Source organism: Hyla sarda, chromosome 1, assembly GCF_029499605.1.
Source record: "Hyla sarda isolate aHylSar1 chromosome 1, aHylSar1.hap1, whole genome shotgun sequence".
Lineage (NCBI taxonomy): Eukaryota > Metazoa > Chordata > Amphibia > Anura > Hylidae > Hyla > Hyla sarda.
The window spans coordinates 517,225,549-517,242,340 of NC_079189.1; the positions used below are offsets into that span (position 1 = coordinate 517,225,549).

At 45.5% G+C, this 16,792-nt stretch overlaps 1 protein-coding gene across 3 annotated transcripts in view; it reads right to left on the reverse strand.

Annotated features, from left to right (window-relative positions):
- The window catches only part of POLR3G (RNA polymerase III subunit G), a 58,931-nt gene extending 47,446 nt beyond the window's left edge, over window positions 1-11,485 (reverse strand). For 2 of the 3 annotated variants that reach the window (XM_056552406.1, XM_056552405.1), the window contains exon 1: window positions 11,329-11,485. In XM_056552406.1, the coding sequence (XP_056408381.1) occupies window positions 11,329-11,410 (82 nt within the window). In that variant the 5' untranslated portion in view covers window positions 11,411-11,485. Of the gene's footprint in view, window positions 1-11,227; window positions 11,280-11,328 lie in introns of those variants that run through there. The other variant, XM_056552407.1, reaches the window with a different exon arrangement.
- Window positions 11,486-16,792: the final 5,307 nt, after the last annotated feature.

Genomic DNA, 16,792 nt, shown 5'->3' on the forward strand with positions numbered 1-16,792 from the left:
CAGCCCAGGGAAGTTTGCCTTTTTAAAGTTATATGTTTTTGCTTTCCCCGCCTGTCTTTGTTTTCTACATTTTAAGTCAAAAGTAACTATATTGTGGTCGCTATTACCAAGGTTTTCCCGCACAGTTACATTACCAACCAGCTCTGCGTTGTTGGAAATGATCAGATCCAACAAGGCATCACTTCTTGTTGGGTCCTCCACAAACTGGCCCATAAAATTATCCTGCAATAAATTTAGGAATTGTCGCCCCTTTGTAGTTTTAGCCAACCCCGGACCCCAATCTATATCTAGATAGTTAAAATCTCCCATTATTACCACTGTACCTGCCCGGGCGGCCCTCTCTATTTGTTTATGAAGCCGAACTTCTATCTCTTCAGTGATATTAGGGGGTCTGTAGATTACCCCAAATATTATTTTTTCAGTATTTCCCTCCTTTTGTAATTCTACCCACAGTGATTCCACCTCCTCAAAATCATCACACACTATGGCATCGTTCACGCTGTCTTTCATACCACTTCTTACATACAGACAGACTCCACCACCTTTTCTGTTCATTCTATCCTTGCGAAACAATGTAAACCCCTGCAGATTGACAGCCCAGTCATGCGAGGAGTCCAGCCATGTCTCAGTGACCCCAACTATATCAATATGTTCCTCCAGTATCAAGGCCTCAAGCTCCCCATTTTATTTGCTAGGCTTCTGGCATTTGTGAACATACACTTTACATTTCCATCCTTTATGTTATTGGGGTTAATGGGATTCAAGGGTGTAAGTTTTATTTTCCTATGAAGCCTATTCCTATTAACTATTCTAACCCCTCCCTCTGCTCCACCCCCAGGTACATTTATAATTCCCACCTCTCTATCTACACTATCTTCCCCCTCTTTGCTGTAGGTTCCCTCCCCCAAAGTCCCTAGTTTAAGCACTCCTCCACCCTTCTAGCCATCTTCTCCCCAAGCAAAGCTGCACCCTCCCCATTGAGGTGCAGCCCGTCCCTACGGTAGAGCTGGTAACCGACAGCGAAGTCAGCCCAGTTCTCCAGCCCAGTTCTCCATGAACCCAAACCCTTCCTTCCTACACCAAGCCGTACATACAGACCTTATTACTGGGCAGAATTTCAGAAGGAAGATACATGGCCCTATGAAGTGGCATCTAATCCTTGGCCAATTCATATTTTCACCTTTAATGGGGAAGGCAATATTTCATCATACTGCGGACTTCTATTAATACATAAGACCCAGTGGTATTTTACATGTGGAGAGTTAAACAACTGCCTTCATGTAATTTCCACTTACTGAGTACTTCTGTTACCATGGATATTATTTTTCACACACTATCTAACACCCACGTTACAATTATTCTGTAAAGAGTATGTTTCAGGCAATAACATGTCCATGATAACTAACTGCAGCCAAAGGTGTCCACACTAGTGATGTCGCGAACATAAAATTTTCAGTTCGCGAACGGCGAACGCGAACTTCTCCAAAAGTTGGCGAACCTCCATTGACTTCAATGGGCAGGCGAATTTTAAAACCAACAGGGACTTTTTCTGGCCCCAATAGTGATGGAAAAGTTGTTTCAAGGGGACTAACACCTGGACTGTGTCGTGCCGGAGGGGGATCCACATAGATTCCCCCATATTAGGCAGCACATAATGCAGGACGGTGGACCACCAAAATAAATTATTTTGTAAATAACATTTTGAATCAAATAAAGAAGCAGAGTTTATCCCTCTCTGTATTTTTTTGTTGTTGAAAATTTAACTTAAAAAATCACACGCAACAAGCGTTCCATGGTGTAATGGTTAGTACTCTGGAAAATTCAAGTATAAATTATCAGAAAGTCCAGAAGACTCTATAATGCAGTACGGAGAAACACAAAAAGAAATCCTTTTCAAAATAAAATTTTTCATCAAATAAAGATGAAAGCAGCGGCCAGAAAAATTGCAGCACCAGAGGCCGGAAAAATTAGGCATGTACACATGGCTGGAAAATTTGGTATTGTCGCAGCCGCTGCTGTAGCAGCGGGCAGAAAAATTTCTGTTTGTTTCCCAGGCAGAAAGTGCCCTAAAACATTGCGGCTTGAACCCTAGTTGGTGACGAATAAGTCACGCAAGTCATCCTTGGTCGCCACCTTACCCAGACGGAACGTGATTGGTCGGATTCTTCAAAAAAGAGTTGCCGCCGATGCCTCTTGGAATTCTCCAAAGAGGAAATACATGTCTCATCCCTGATTGGTCGCCAGCCGGACCTGCCCAGCAGTAATTGGTCGAATTCTTCAAAAAATATTTGTCGCCGATGCCTCTAGGAATCCCCAAAGAGGAATTATACGTCTTTAACCTGATTGGTCGCTGCCCGGACCTGCCCAGCAGCGATTGGCTGAAAGATTTGAAAGACATCCTGCCGCCACCAGCAGCAAAGACTTGCAACCTGAACTCATACGTCCCCTCTCTGATTAGCTCACTCAAAGTCCCGAACAGCCAATCAGAGTTAAGCCTACCATCCCCATGCCCATGTTTGGATGACATCCCCTCACCGACTTTTTCCTATGACAGCGTAACTGTACACAGCCATGCACGGCACGTTCCTGATTGGTCGCCCCCATACCATCCAGCAGCGAGCGACCAATCAGCTTCAAGAGGCCCATCTTCATTCAAAATCCACCGCGGCAACCCTGCATAGCGTCACCAGGTTTACCTAATGCGCAGTGTAGGTGATATACCTGCCCTGACCATGCTTTGCAGACCAGGTATCAGTGGTCAGATGGACCCTTGCCCCAACACTGTGTGCCAGACATGCCATTACCTCCTGTTGCACAATCGAGTACAGATTGGGGATTGCCTTTTGTGCAAAGACATTTTGGCTGGGTACCTTCCACGGCGGTGTCCCAATAGCTAAAAAACATTTTTTTTTTTTTTTTTTAATTTCGGCCCGGTACCTTCCACTGCGATGTCCCAATAGCTAAAAAATGTATTTGCCAAAGGATAAGTTAGCCTGCACTATTGGTTACAAACTACTATATGGACCTGGCTAGCAGGTGCCAGCTGCTGGGCTAAAATATACAACAACAGGAGAATACAGCAGCACACTGTTAGCACAAAGATATAGATAAGACATGAGTATATAGATACAACATTAAAAGCTATACAGCTATGGTGCAAAAAATGAAAATATAAAATGATTAAGTTATGAATAGTGAGGTACTTAGCTTGCAATTTGGCGGCCAAATAGCTTGGACCATCCCACCACGGTTTGGTGACCTCATTGGGACGGACCCTACACTATGAATATGCCTCTGTGTGAACAGTTCAGCAGGCATTGCAGGATTTGAAACATCCAAGACACCTAATATACACTTGATACAGGTGGGTGGGGTGCAAGAGCTGTATAAAAATGTTTTGCTATTTTTTTGTACTTTTTTTTAATTTTTTTTAATTTAAAAACATTTTTTTTTTAAAGCCGGCGGGCTATGAGTTCAGAAAAGCCAGCTGTCACACCACATATGATTTGCACTAGTGTGACAATCAGCTCAGCAGGCCCAAAAACTCTCAAGTGTGAAGTGAACTGACTGATGTTAATTTCACAGCCAAAAAAGTTTTTAATTTTTTTATTTACACTACGGTCACACCACATATGATTTGCACTAGTGTGACAATGAGCCCAGCAGGCCCAAAAACTCCCAAGTGTGACGTGAACTGACTGATTTTATTTCACAGCCAAAAAAGGGTCTGCTAGTGATTGGCTGTAATGTGTCTGCTGACTGTGACACACAGTAATGAATAGGGGGCAGATCAAACTTCACATATGTTTGCCCAGCGAGGGGAACGCGAACAAGCGAAATTCGCCGGGAACCGTTCGCCGGCGAACAATTCGCGACATCTCTAGTCCACACAGGGATTTCTCGAACTCAATGACCCAGATTTATCAATGAATGTCTACAGTAGAGCTATTTTCCCACGTTTATTTGGGTGGTGGGTTTGACTAGCGTGCATCTTATTTATCAAGACGGTGCAGCAGGATGATGAATTTTGCGCAGCTCTGCTGTGGTGGAAAAAACCTCTACCACATACACTTTTTCTAGACCCTTGTGAGGGAGGGAAGTAGACACTTTCCTGGGTCCTGAATTTGGCAGGTGAGGTGTTTTTACTTACTTTCACAGAGCTACTGGGACATTTTTACTTGTATTTTAGATGCTACAATCAAATTTGATTGCAGTGTCTAAGGGGTTAAAGCCGGGCATCACCGTGATTGGTGATGTCTGGCATTAGAGATGGGTCCTGGTGGCAGATAGCCACCAGGACCACCCAGCTATGACCCGCATTCAGCTTCTGTGTGTCATAGAAGGGGAGTGGGATGCTGTCGTCCACAAGAGGTTAAAGGTTGAATTGTGGAAGGTAGAAGTGATTCTCACACCTACTGGTAGGTGGTGTAGCTTAGCTTTGCGCCTAAAAAAGTACCTTTGCGCACAAAATAGCGACTTTTGACAAAAGTCGCAAATGTTAAATACGTGACCACTGCATGGTCAAAAAGAAAAAGTTCTTCGGGTAGGCAAAAAGAGTGAAACTGTCTATATCAAAAGATGCATAAAAGTCTCTAAATATGCTGCTTGCGTCTGAACTGTGCCTAAACATAGACAAAAAATGCTCTAAAAGCAATGATAAATCTCCCCCCATGACTTTTATATAATAAGCAAACTTGACTAGGTAAACAGGTGGGGCCAAAACTGTGCCAACATGTCAGTTGTTGCAGTTTGTATGCTGTCTGTAACATAATGCAGTTTTATTGTCCAGATAGTATTGCTGGTAAAACTGCAGCAGAACAAATGTTCCCTGCAGCTCCACCATCGGGGACAGAATTACACAGTGCCCATTAAAATGAATGGGCTTTCTATTTAAAGGGTACCTCTCATCAAATAAACTTTTTATATATTTTAGATTAATGAATGTTGAATAACTTTCCAATAGCATGTTAATGAAAAATATGCTTCTTTCTATTGTATTTTTCCCGATCAGTCCTGTCAGCAAGCAGTTCTGACTCATGCTGGAGTCCTAAACACTCAGAGCTGCAAGCCTGCTTTGTTCACAGCCAAACAGGCTGTGAACAAAGCAGGCTGACAGCTCTGAGTGTTCTCCTTTGTGAACAAAGCAGACTGGCAGCTCGTAGTGTTTAGGACTCCAGCATGAGTCTGAAATGCTTGCTGACAGGACTGGTAGGGAGACCCCGAGTGGTCATTTCTTCAAAGTAGAACATTAAATAGAAAAAAGCATATTTTTTAATAACATGCAATTGTAAAGTTATTCTGCATACATTAATCTATAATATATCAAAAGTTTTTTTTGATGAGAGGTACCTTTTAAAGGGGTACTCCCGTGGAAAACTTTATTTTTTTTTTTTTAAATCAACTGCTGCCAGAAAGTTAAACAGATTTGTAAATCACTTTTATAAAAAAAATCTTAATCCTTCCAGTACTTTTTAGGGGCTGTATACTAAATAGAAATTGAAAAAAGAAATTCATTTCCTCTGATGTCATGACCACAGTGCTCTCAGCTGACCTCTGCTGTCCATTTTAGGAACTGTCCAGAGCAGCATATGTTTGCTATGGGGATTTTTTCCTGCTCTGGACAGTTCATGAAATGGACAGCAGAGGTAAGCAGAGAGCACTGTGGTCATGACATCAGTGGAAATACATTCCTTTTTTCGATTTCTCTTTAGTATACAACCCCTAAAAAGTACTGGAAGGATTAAGATTTTTTAATAGAAGTGATTTACAAATCTGTTTAACTTTCTGGTGCCAGTTGATTTAAAAAAAAAAAAAAAAAAAAAAAAAAAAAGGTTTTCCACGGGAGTACCCCTTTAAGACATTTCCGGTTCTCCAGAGTAAACATTGCCCATTATAGCTACCCTACACTACCCTAAGATGTGGGTACTGAGTGTGGGGCCCTACTATTTTATTCACTAATAGGGAATCTAATGTTGTATTCACATTAACCAAAAAGAAGAAAAATTGGAGTCACTTAAAGCGCAACTGTCATGAGATTTTAGCCCCCCCAGACTACTACAATATTGTTACAGATGTCCATAACATGAGTGTAACCATACCTTTATGGGTTTTCCTCCTTCTTTTATGACTTATAAAATACATTTATACAGCTGTCTGGCACAGCAGATTGGCGTGGCTTGGGGTTCGCAAAGCCCCACCGCCGCCACACCTATCCTCTCCTTTCAGTGCTAGGATCGCTGTCTAGTAAGACACAGCACATCCACAGTGCATATGCCCCTCCTGACGTGCGCGCGCCACCGCCCTGCATTGACAGAGTTAGCCTATGCGCTCCCGCTGCCTATGCGCTCACTGAGCAGGTTCAGTACTACAGGAAGGGAGGGGCGCATGCGCTGGGTCATACTACACAGTGATCTCAGCGCGGAAAGGAAAGGATAGGCGTGGCGGCGGTGGGGCTTTACGAACCCTAAGCCACGCCTATCCGACTGTGCCTGACCGATCGAAAAATGTATTTTATAAGTTATAAAAGAAGGAGGAAAACCCATAAAGGTATGGTTACACTCATGTTATGGACACCTGTAACAACATTGTAGTAGTCTGGGGGGGCTAAAAACCTATGACAGTTGTGCTTTAACCTCTTAAGGACTCAGGGTGTACCGCGCGCTGTTAACCCTTCAGACACGGCGATCAAAGTTGACCGCCACGTCTGAAAACGAAAGTAAACGCTTCCTGGCAGCTCAGTCGGGCTGATCGGGACATCGCGATAAAATTGTGATGTTCCGATCAGCTGGGACACAGGCGGAGGTCTCCTTAACTCTCTCCGCGGCGTCCGATCGTCGATTGATTGCTCCAAGTCTGAGCTACAGGCTTGAGCAATAAAGCCCCTATCTGACTGATCCCTTCAAAGCTATGGCTTTGCAGGGATCAGCATAGGAGATCAATGTGTGCAGTGCTATAGCTCCCTATGGGAGCTCTAGCACTGCAAAAAAAAAGTGAAAAAAAAAAGTTAATAAAGGCCATTTAACCCCTTCCCTAATAAAAGTTTGAATCACCCCCCTTTTCCCATAAAGAAAAAAAAACTGTGTAAATAAAAATTAACATATGTGGTATCACCACGTGCGTAAATGTCCGAACTATAAAATCATAGAATTAATTAAACTGCACGGTCAATGACGTACGCGCAAAAAAATTCCAAAGTCCAAAATAGCGTATTTTTGGTCACTTTTTATATCATAAAAAATTAATAAAAAACGATCAAAAAATTCGATCAACACAAAAAAAGTACCGATAAAAACTTCAGAACACGGCGCAAAAAATGAGCCCTCATACTGGCCCGTACGCAGAAAAATAAAAAAGTTACAGGGGTCAGAAGATGACAATTTTAAACTCATAAATGTTTCTGCATGTAGTTATGATTTTTTTCAGAAGTGCGACAAAATCAAACCTATATAAGTAGGGTATCATTTTAACTGTATGGGCCTACAGAATAAAGATAAGGTGTCATTTTGACCAAAAAATGCACTGCGTAGAAACGGAAGTCCCCAAAATTTACAAAATGAAATTTTTTCTTCTATTTTGTCACACAATTATTTTTTTTTCTGTTTCGGCGTGGATTTTTTGGTAAAATGACTAATGTCACTGCAAAGTAGAATTGGTGGCGCAAAAAATAAGCCATCATATGGATTTTTAGGTGCAAAATTGAAAGCGTTATGATTTTTAGATGGTGATGAGGAAAAAATGAAAATGCAAAAACGGAAAAACGCTGAGTCCTTAAGGGGTTAAATACAATAAAATAATACAGTTTATTGGTATGCATTAAAAACAATGGTATTTCATGATAAAAAGGAGAAACAGAATCACAAAAAACATAACAGTGATATCACCGGTACATCTGCCAAAGAACAAGATGGTAATGTGTGGGTAAACGTGACACTAATATACACTAAAGTGCAGAGAAAGAGCAGCAAATGGCACACTATATGGCGTAAGTAAACGTAAGTACAGAGTAAAGAAGTTTAAAGTGCCATAAACATAAAGTGCTAGGTTACATGGAAAACATCAAACTATACCAATGTATAGCTGTCACGCCCCCTCCCATAGGCTTGCATTGAGGGGCGGAGCGTGACAACACACGGGGGCACAGGCGTGACGTCACACGCCGCCCGCCCTGTGATCGCCCGTAATCAGGAATGATTATAAACGGGGTGCCGCGTGCATGATCGCGGGGGTCCCCAGCAGAGGGACTCCTGCGGTCAGGCGTCTTATCCCCTATCCTTTGGATAGGGGATAAGATGTCTAAGCACCGGAGTACCCCTTTAAACACAACATGACACTTGGACTATGCATGTAACATAATACTCATGACTAGATTTATAATTATATATTAGACATTTGCCGATTGGGTTGCCTGAGGCTCTTTGCCCAGTGCCTTGGCTACAGGGGTCCCTTGGCATTTAAAACACTTCTCCCCAAAACATTATATTTAAGTTTATGCTAGACATTTTTATGCTAGACAACTGATATAGATAACATTTTGAAATTTCTGTTACCTTATATTGACTACGTGCATTACTTTAGAAAGTATCCTGTGCTTGAACATAATAATATGACATTAGAGACATTTGACATATGATATCAAGTAGACTGTGAAATTTTGAGTGTTACAGTACTACTGTATGTGACTTGTGGTGTACATTACTTGTACGTGTACATTGTGTGTACATGACTATGTGTACTTTTAGGTGTACATTAGTGTATCACACAGACTGTTTGTTGTAAATGATGCTGGTGGTGGGGTTACATGTGCTTCTCCCAAGTAGATCAGGACAAACCCCTGTAAGGATACAACTATTCATCAGAAAAAGACTGTACACAGTGACCTTTTGTAGTACAATAACTTATATACATTTTATTAGACCTTGACAAACATATTATAGGACCATGACATTTCAATGTACCTCCGTAACCATTTTACTGAACCAAAAATATATTACTTTGAGTATTTACACAACAGTTCGTGTACTGCTCAGTAGTCCATATACACAAGGAGTCTTTTGTTCAGTCAGCTCAGGGTCCGGTCCTGAGGAGACTGGCATGCAGCTAACATTGCATCTCCTACCCCAAGGAGTCTCTCGGCCAAAGCTGGGCACATTGCTTACTAAGATTATTTGCAAAAAGAAAAAAACTTTTCTTAACAAGTCTGTCAGGCACATTTCTTGAACGTTGCAGGAATCTGGAACAACAAAGAGGTGCTACTGCATGACAGTCAGTTAGTCTGACAACCAAGTCTGGTTAAAGTTTTTCTGTACATAAAGTTACTTAGAGACCTGTCTTTCCCAGTTGTGAGATGAACCTGGGGTTGCGAGACTGGGCCCCTTGCATGGGGTCAACGTGGGTGTTCCATGAGACATGGGACAAGCGGGAATCAGTAATGGTTGGACTGACTGTAACCACTACTTGTACTCCAGCGGCTTGCGCCACTGCAGGATTACTTGTTCGTGCCTGCTGATCCAGCCAAACCTCCGCCACTGCAGGAGTAGGCCGAGGCACTTGAGTTGGTACCCGCTGGTTGGGCCACACCTCCTTGACAGCTGTAGTAGGCCTGGGTACTTTTCTTGGTGCCCGCTGGTTAGGCCAAACCTCCTCGCTCATAGGAGTAGGCCTGGGCACATCTGTACAGGACCCTTGATGCAGATACTGGGGATCCACTGCTGAGGGATCTGTTGGCTTGGACAAGTATGGTGGAGCCATGGCAAGCTCCTCGGGCATGCCTGTGGAGGCCTGTGGACACAGATGATTTGAGTGTACCGTCTCTTTAAGAGGAAAATATATATCAGAAAAAAATCCCAATAGCGCTCAGATCCAACACCAATCACCTAAAAGAATAAAATGAACTCACTCGGTGTATGCGGTGAACTACACCCAGAATGGATGAGTTCCCACAAGACACCTGAGAGCCAGAACTAACGTATAGTACAGTAGACAAAACTTCATATGTTTCTCATATATCCAATTAAAGGAGAGCGCTCAGCATTCCGGATCCATGTGAATAGGGTCTGTGAGAAATAGATCAATAGGGCAAAAAAAGACAGAAAAAAACAGCGCTCAGAGAAGACACAGATCTCTAAATGCATATATGAATTCAATTTCAAAGTACCACTCACTTTACCAGGGGGGGATATGGAAAAGGAATTATAACCTTAGTCCAAATAGAACCCCCTGTCCAGGATAGCTTCAATATGCAGATCCATGCAAGGCACAGCAACATCCAATGGGTATATTTTGATTTTTTAATTGCGACACGTTTCAAAGGTCATAATTAACACCTTTTTCATCAGGCTTACTCATAAGGGGATGTCATGCCACGCCCCCTCCCATAGACATGAATGGAGAATGTGGGTGCTGCAGGGAGATCGCGGGGGTCCCAGCAGTGGGCCCCCTGCGATCAGACATCTTATCCCCTATCCTTTTGGATAGGGGATAATATGTTTACCCCTTTAAGCCGAACGGAGATACGGAGTCAGATAGTGCCTCCGGTCTGCTTATTTTTGACCTGTATCAGTTTTATTGCCAGACTAAAAACCGTGGCAGAGGTGTCAGCAGAGAGCACTGTGGTCAGACTGTAAAGAACTATGAAACTTCCTCTGGAGCATACAGCAGCCGATAAGTACTGGAAGGAGTAAGATTAGAAATAGAAGTAATTTACAAATGCGTACAACTTTCTGGCATCAGTTGATTAAAAAACATTTTTCCCAACGGAGTACCATGTTAGGTGTTAATTCTACAACATAGTTCATAGTTTTAGAATATGCTACTAATGTAACTAATATAACCATCACATGATCAGCTATAGATCTATTCTCACAGAACAGTCAGTTCTTACTGTAAAGCTTCAGAAATAGGGAATGATCTCATTTATTGTTGGAACTGTAATCAAAATCCACAGACAGCGCTGTCAAGACCATGGGTAATATCATACTGTCAGTGGTGCATCATACCATACAAACCTATTGTCTAAAACCATAAACACTATGGATCAATGACCTCCTCAGTATGATCAGTTTACAGTTTTCCTAGAAATGTGCATTTTCCTGTACACAGAATAACAAATATCTTTCTAGTGCAGTACAAGACAGGCTAGCTTCAGTCTTATTGTGAATTAAATTGAAGGATTGGGTCATGATGTAGAATATAAAAAGGAAAAGGTGGACCAACATGTTGTATCTCTGACCTCATGGAATAAACTTCACGTGGCAGGAAAGCCAGTGCCTCCTCACCTCTTCTTTCAAGCCATCAAATTGTGGTATCCCGGTACCGTATAGTATACCGTACCTTGTGTGGTGGTCCCCAAAGTCAGAGTTACTTCATTACTGTAGGGTCCACCTGGTGGGATAGCCCCTAGTCGCCTCTTCATTCTTCAATTTTGTGATGTTTACATGTATATGTAATTGTATATTTAATTGTTGAATATAGTGTCGCAGGACCTTAGGTCACATGACTAGTGTTAATTCTAGTAAGGTATGTTGTAGGACCTTCCTAGGTCACATGGGTGGTCACATGGTTAGACCATAATTCCTTGTAAAGTGAATGACAGATGGTATGGACCAATGAGCTCAAGGCCAGCCCCTGCCCATATAAGGGAGCTGCCAGCCAATTCTTGCTCTCTTGCTCCTGAGCTGCAAAGCAAGCAGCATATCTCTTGATTCCGGATTATCAGACTGAGCAGATCTGTTATATCCTTCAAGACAAGCTTAGGCCTGAAGCCTGCCAGCCTCGGCCTGAATCTAATCGTAAGTTACAATACAACTCCCCGCTAAAGCAAGCCTGAAGCGTGAACAATTATTTATTATACCTTCCTATCTCTCTTGGGATGGGTGGCGATAGGACAAGCATATACAGAGGAGCCCTCACGAGTGATAAGGGTTAAACAAGCACCCTTAAGTTACCGCACAGCTACACCCCATATACCCTACAACCTCAGGCTACCACAAAATAAAAACACACAAATAAATCTTGTCATGGAAAGCAGTTCTCCTGGTGACACCTGTGATGTCCCAGTACGGGACATGCATATCACAATCCTATCAGCTTGAGCCCTGCACGTCCCCAGGGCTCACCTGCACTGTACCCCTATAATCTGTATAATTGTATTTATATGTAAAGGAACTTTGATATGGTCACATGGTTATTGATCACATGATAATGGTTGTCACATGTGAAAGTCACATGTTTTGTTACCCAGAGAGCACCAGGTGACCAGATGACCCGCAGCAAGCCTATGGGCTCCTTGCTCAGCCCCCCTTTATAAGGAAGGGAGGAGCTGCTCTTTTGCTCTTCTACCACACTTTCTGCTAAGGTCAAGTCTAGTCCAGACGTCTCGGAGCAAGTGTTAAAGGGGTAGTCCAGTGGTGAAAAACGTATCCCCTATCCTAAGGATAGGGGATAAGTTTGAGATCGCGGGGGGTCCGACCGCTGGGGCCCCCTGCGATCTCTCTGCACGGGGGCCACGCTCTCCGGCCAGATAGCGGGTGTCGACCTCCGTACGAAGTGGCGGCCGACACGCCCCCTCAATACATCTCTATGGCAGAGCCGGAGATTGCCAAAGGCAGCGCTTTGGCACTGCCATAGAGTTGTATTGAGGGGGCGTGTCGGCCGCCGTTTCGTGCAGAGGTCGACATGCCCCCTTCCCGCGGGCTGTCGGGGCTCCGTACAGGAGATCGCAGGGGGCCCCAGCGGTCGGACTCCGCGCGATCTCTAACTTATCCCCTATCCTTAGGATAGGGGATAAGTTGTTCATCACTGGGTTCACCACTGGACTACTCCTTTAAGCACATCTGGAGGCCTCATTTTACTGTAGCCTGTTGCAGAAGGGACCAAAAAAGGAAGTCTCATGTACGCAGCCATGTTAGATATATTGGTGGCTGTGTCCGGCTCCGCAAATTTTGACCGGGTACCTGCTGCAGCGAAGACTCTGCAGACACCAACGATCACAAGTAAGTCTCCGGTACCGGTGGCAAGTCACAGTAACCCCTTAGTGCCCAGCAGTGTCCCCGAATACTTGTCATTTAGTGGGGGAACACCACCCAGGATATTTCAGCCAAGTCAGACTCAGCCGCTGCAATACATCACCAAGCCTCTTAAAGAGACAGCACACTCAAATCATCTTAACGTGACAGGGCAACTTTTTCAAGATCTCGCTGACCGGTTGCAGCGGTTGTCCCTCTGGGCCAAGGAGGCCTGTCACCTAATCCTGTTACCGGAGGATGACGACTGGCCAGCTACCCCCGAAGGGGAAAGTCCCAAGTCATCTGAGAGTGTGCCAAAGCCTACTCCTAGGAGCGAGGAGGTTTTGCCTAGTCAGCGGGCACCAACGGAAGTGCCTCGGTCTACTCCAGCTGTTGTGGAGGTTTGGCTGGCCCACCAGGCACCAACTGCTCATCCCCCAACAGCCAGGAGGATCTTGCCAGCCCTGCCTACAGTCAATTTCAACAGTCCTGGTGTTCCAGTGTCAGCCCCTATATTCATGGGGAACCCTGTCCTAGCTGCTTACAATGGAGACTCCTTCACCCTGAGGGATTTCAAAGAGAAGATCCAGAGTTTGTTTGTATTTTACTTTCTTCCCCTAATCAACAGGTGCAAATGCTCACAGGACAACTCCGGAGGCCAGCATTAGAACAAGTCTGCACCTGGCCCACCTCCGAGAAGGCTGTAGAGCAGATCTTTGAAGGCTTATACCAGGTATTTTAGTCACATTCTCCATCAGAGGTATGTCTCCGGCTTTATGAAAGGCGACAGAAGCCAGGTGAGACATTGAGAGCTTATGCCGTAGCTAGAGATGAGCAAGCTTTTGAAAACCTTGATTTGGCCGATTCGCCATATTTCCTGAAAAAATTTGTTGAATTTATTTGCGGCAACTCTATATTAAAAACGGCTATTTCTGGCCTACAGAGAGCCTCAATAGAAGTATATGTTACGCCGAGCGCTCCGGGTCCCCGCTCCTCCCCGGAGCGCTCGCTTCACTCTCCCCGCGGCAGCGCTCCGGTCACGTCCTCTGACCCGGGGCGCTGCGATTCCGCTGCCAGCCGGGATGCGATTCGCGATGCGGGTAGCGCCCGCTCGCGATGCGCACCCCGGCTCCCCTACCTGACTCGCTCTCCGTCTGTTCTGTCCCGGCGCGCGCGGCCCCGCTCCCTAGGGCGCGCGCGCGCCGGGTCTCTGCGATTTAAAGGGCCACTGCGCCGCTGATTGGCGCAGTGGTTCCAATTAGTGTTTACACCTGTGCACTTCCCTATATCACCTCACTTCCCCTTCACTCCCTCGCCGGATCTTGTTGCCTTAGTGCCAGTGAAAGCGTTCCTTGTGTGTTCCTTGCCTGTGTGTCCAGACCTTCTGCCGTTGCCCCTGACTACGATCCTTGCTGCCTGCCCCGACCTTCTGCTACGTCCGACCTTGCTTTTGCCTACTCCCTTGTACCGCGCCTATCTTCAGCAGCCAGAGAGGTGAGCCGTTGCTAGTGGATACGACCTGGTCACTACCGCCGCAGCAAGACCATCCCGCTTTGCGGCGGGCTCTGGTGAAAACCAGTAGTGGCTTAGAACCGGTCCACTAGCACGGTCCACGCCAATCCCTCTCTGGCACAGAGGATCCACTACCTGCCAGCCGGCATCGTGACAGTAGATCCGGCCATGGATCCCGCTGAAGTTCCTCTGCCAGTTGTCGCTGACCTCACCACGGTGGTCGCCCAGCAGTCACAACAGATAGCGCAACAAGGCCAACAGCTGTCTCAACTGACCGTTATGCTACAACAGTTACTACCACAGCTTCAGCAGTCATCTCCTCCGCCAGCTCCTGCACCTCCTCCGCAGCGAGTGGCCGCTCCTGGGATACGCTTATCCTTGCCGGATAAATTTGATGGGGACTCTAAGTTTTGCCGTGGCTTTCTTTCCCAATGTTCCCTGCATCTGGAGATGATGTCGGACCTGTTTCCCACTGAAAGGTCTAAGGTGGCTTTCGTGGTCAGCCTTCTGTCCGGAAAAGCCCTGTCATGGGCCACACCGCTCTGGGACCGCAATGACCACGTCACTGCCTCTGTACACTCCTTCTTCTCGGAAATCCGAAGTGTCTTTGAGGAACCTGCCCGAGCCTCTTCTGCTGAGACTGCCCTGTTGAACCTGGTCCAGGGTAATTCTTCCGTTGGCGAGTATGCCGTACAATTCCGTACTCTTGCTTCAGAATTGTCCTGGAATAATGAGGCCCTCTGCGCGACCTTCAAAAAAGGCCTATCCAGCAACATTAAAGATGTTCTGGCCGCACGAGAAATTCCTGCTAATCTACATGAACTTATTCACCTAGCCACTCGCATTGACATGCGTTTTTCCGAAAGGCGTCAGGAACTCCGCCAAGATATGGACTCTGTTCGCACGAGGCGTTTCTTCTCCTCGGCTCCTCTCTCCTCTGGTCCCCTGCAATCTGTTCCTGTGCCTCCCGCCGTGGAGGCTATGCAGGTCGACCGGTCTCGCCTGACACCTCAAGAGAGGACACGACGCCGTATGGAGAACCTCTGCCTGTACTGTGCTAGTACCGAACACTTCCTGAGAGATTGTCCTATCCGTCCTCCCCGCCTGGAAAGACGTACGCTGACTCCGCACAAAGGTGAGACAGTCCTTGATGTCTACTCAGCTTCTCCACGTCTTACTGTGCCTGTGCGGATGTCTGCCTCTGCCTTCTCCTTCTCTACAGTGGCCTTCTTGGACTCTGGATCTGCAGGAAATTTTATTTTGGCCTCTCTCGTCAACAGGTTCAACATCCCGGTGACCAGTCTCGCCAGACCCCTCTACATCAATTGTGTAAATAATGAAAGATTGGACTGTACCATACGTTTCCGCACGGAGCCCCTTCTTATGAGCATCGGATCTCATCATGAGAGGATTGAACTTTTGGTCCTCCCCAATTGCACCTCGGAAATTCTCCTTGGACTTCCCTGGCTTCAACTTCATTCCCCTACCCTGGATTGGTCCACTGGGGAGATCAAGAGTTGGGGGTCCTCTTGTTCCAAGAACTGTCTAAAACCGGTTCCCAGTAACCCTTGCCGTAACTCTGTGGTTCCTCCAGTAACCGGTCTCCCTAAGGCCTATATGGACTTCGCGGATGTTTTCTGCAAAAAACAAGCTGAGACTCTACCTCCTCACAGGCCTTATGATTGCCCTATCGACCTCCTCCCGGGTACTACTCCACCCCGGGGCAGAATTTATCCTCTCTCTGCCCCAGAGACTCTTGCCATGTCCGAATACGTCCAGGAGAATCTAAAAAAGGGCTTTATCCGTAAATCCTCCTCTCCTGCCGGAGCCGGATTTTTCTTTGTGTCCAAAAAGGATGGCTCCCTACGTCCTTGCATTGACTACCGCGGTCTTAATAAAATCACGGTTAAGAACCGCTACCCCTTACCCCTCATCTCTGAACTCTTTGATCGCCTCCAAGGTGCCCACATCTTCACTAAATTGGACTTAAGAGGCGCCTATAACCTCATCCGCATCAGAGAGGGGGACGAGTGGAAAACGGCATTTAACACCAGAGATGGACACTTTGAGTATCTGGTCATGCCCTTTGGACTGTGCAACGCCCCTGCCGTCTTCCAAGACTTTGTCAATGAAATTTTTCGTGATCTGTTATACTCCTGTGTTGTTGTATATCTGGACGATATCCTAATTTTTTCTGCCAATCTAGAAGAACACCGCCAGCATGTCCGTATGGTTCTTCAGAGACTTCGTGACAACCAACTCTATGCCAAAATTGAGAA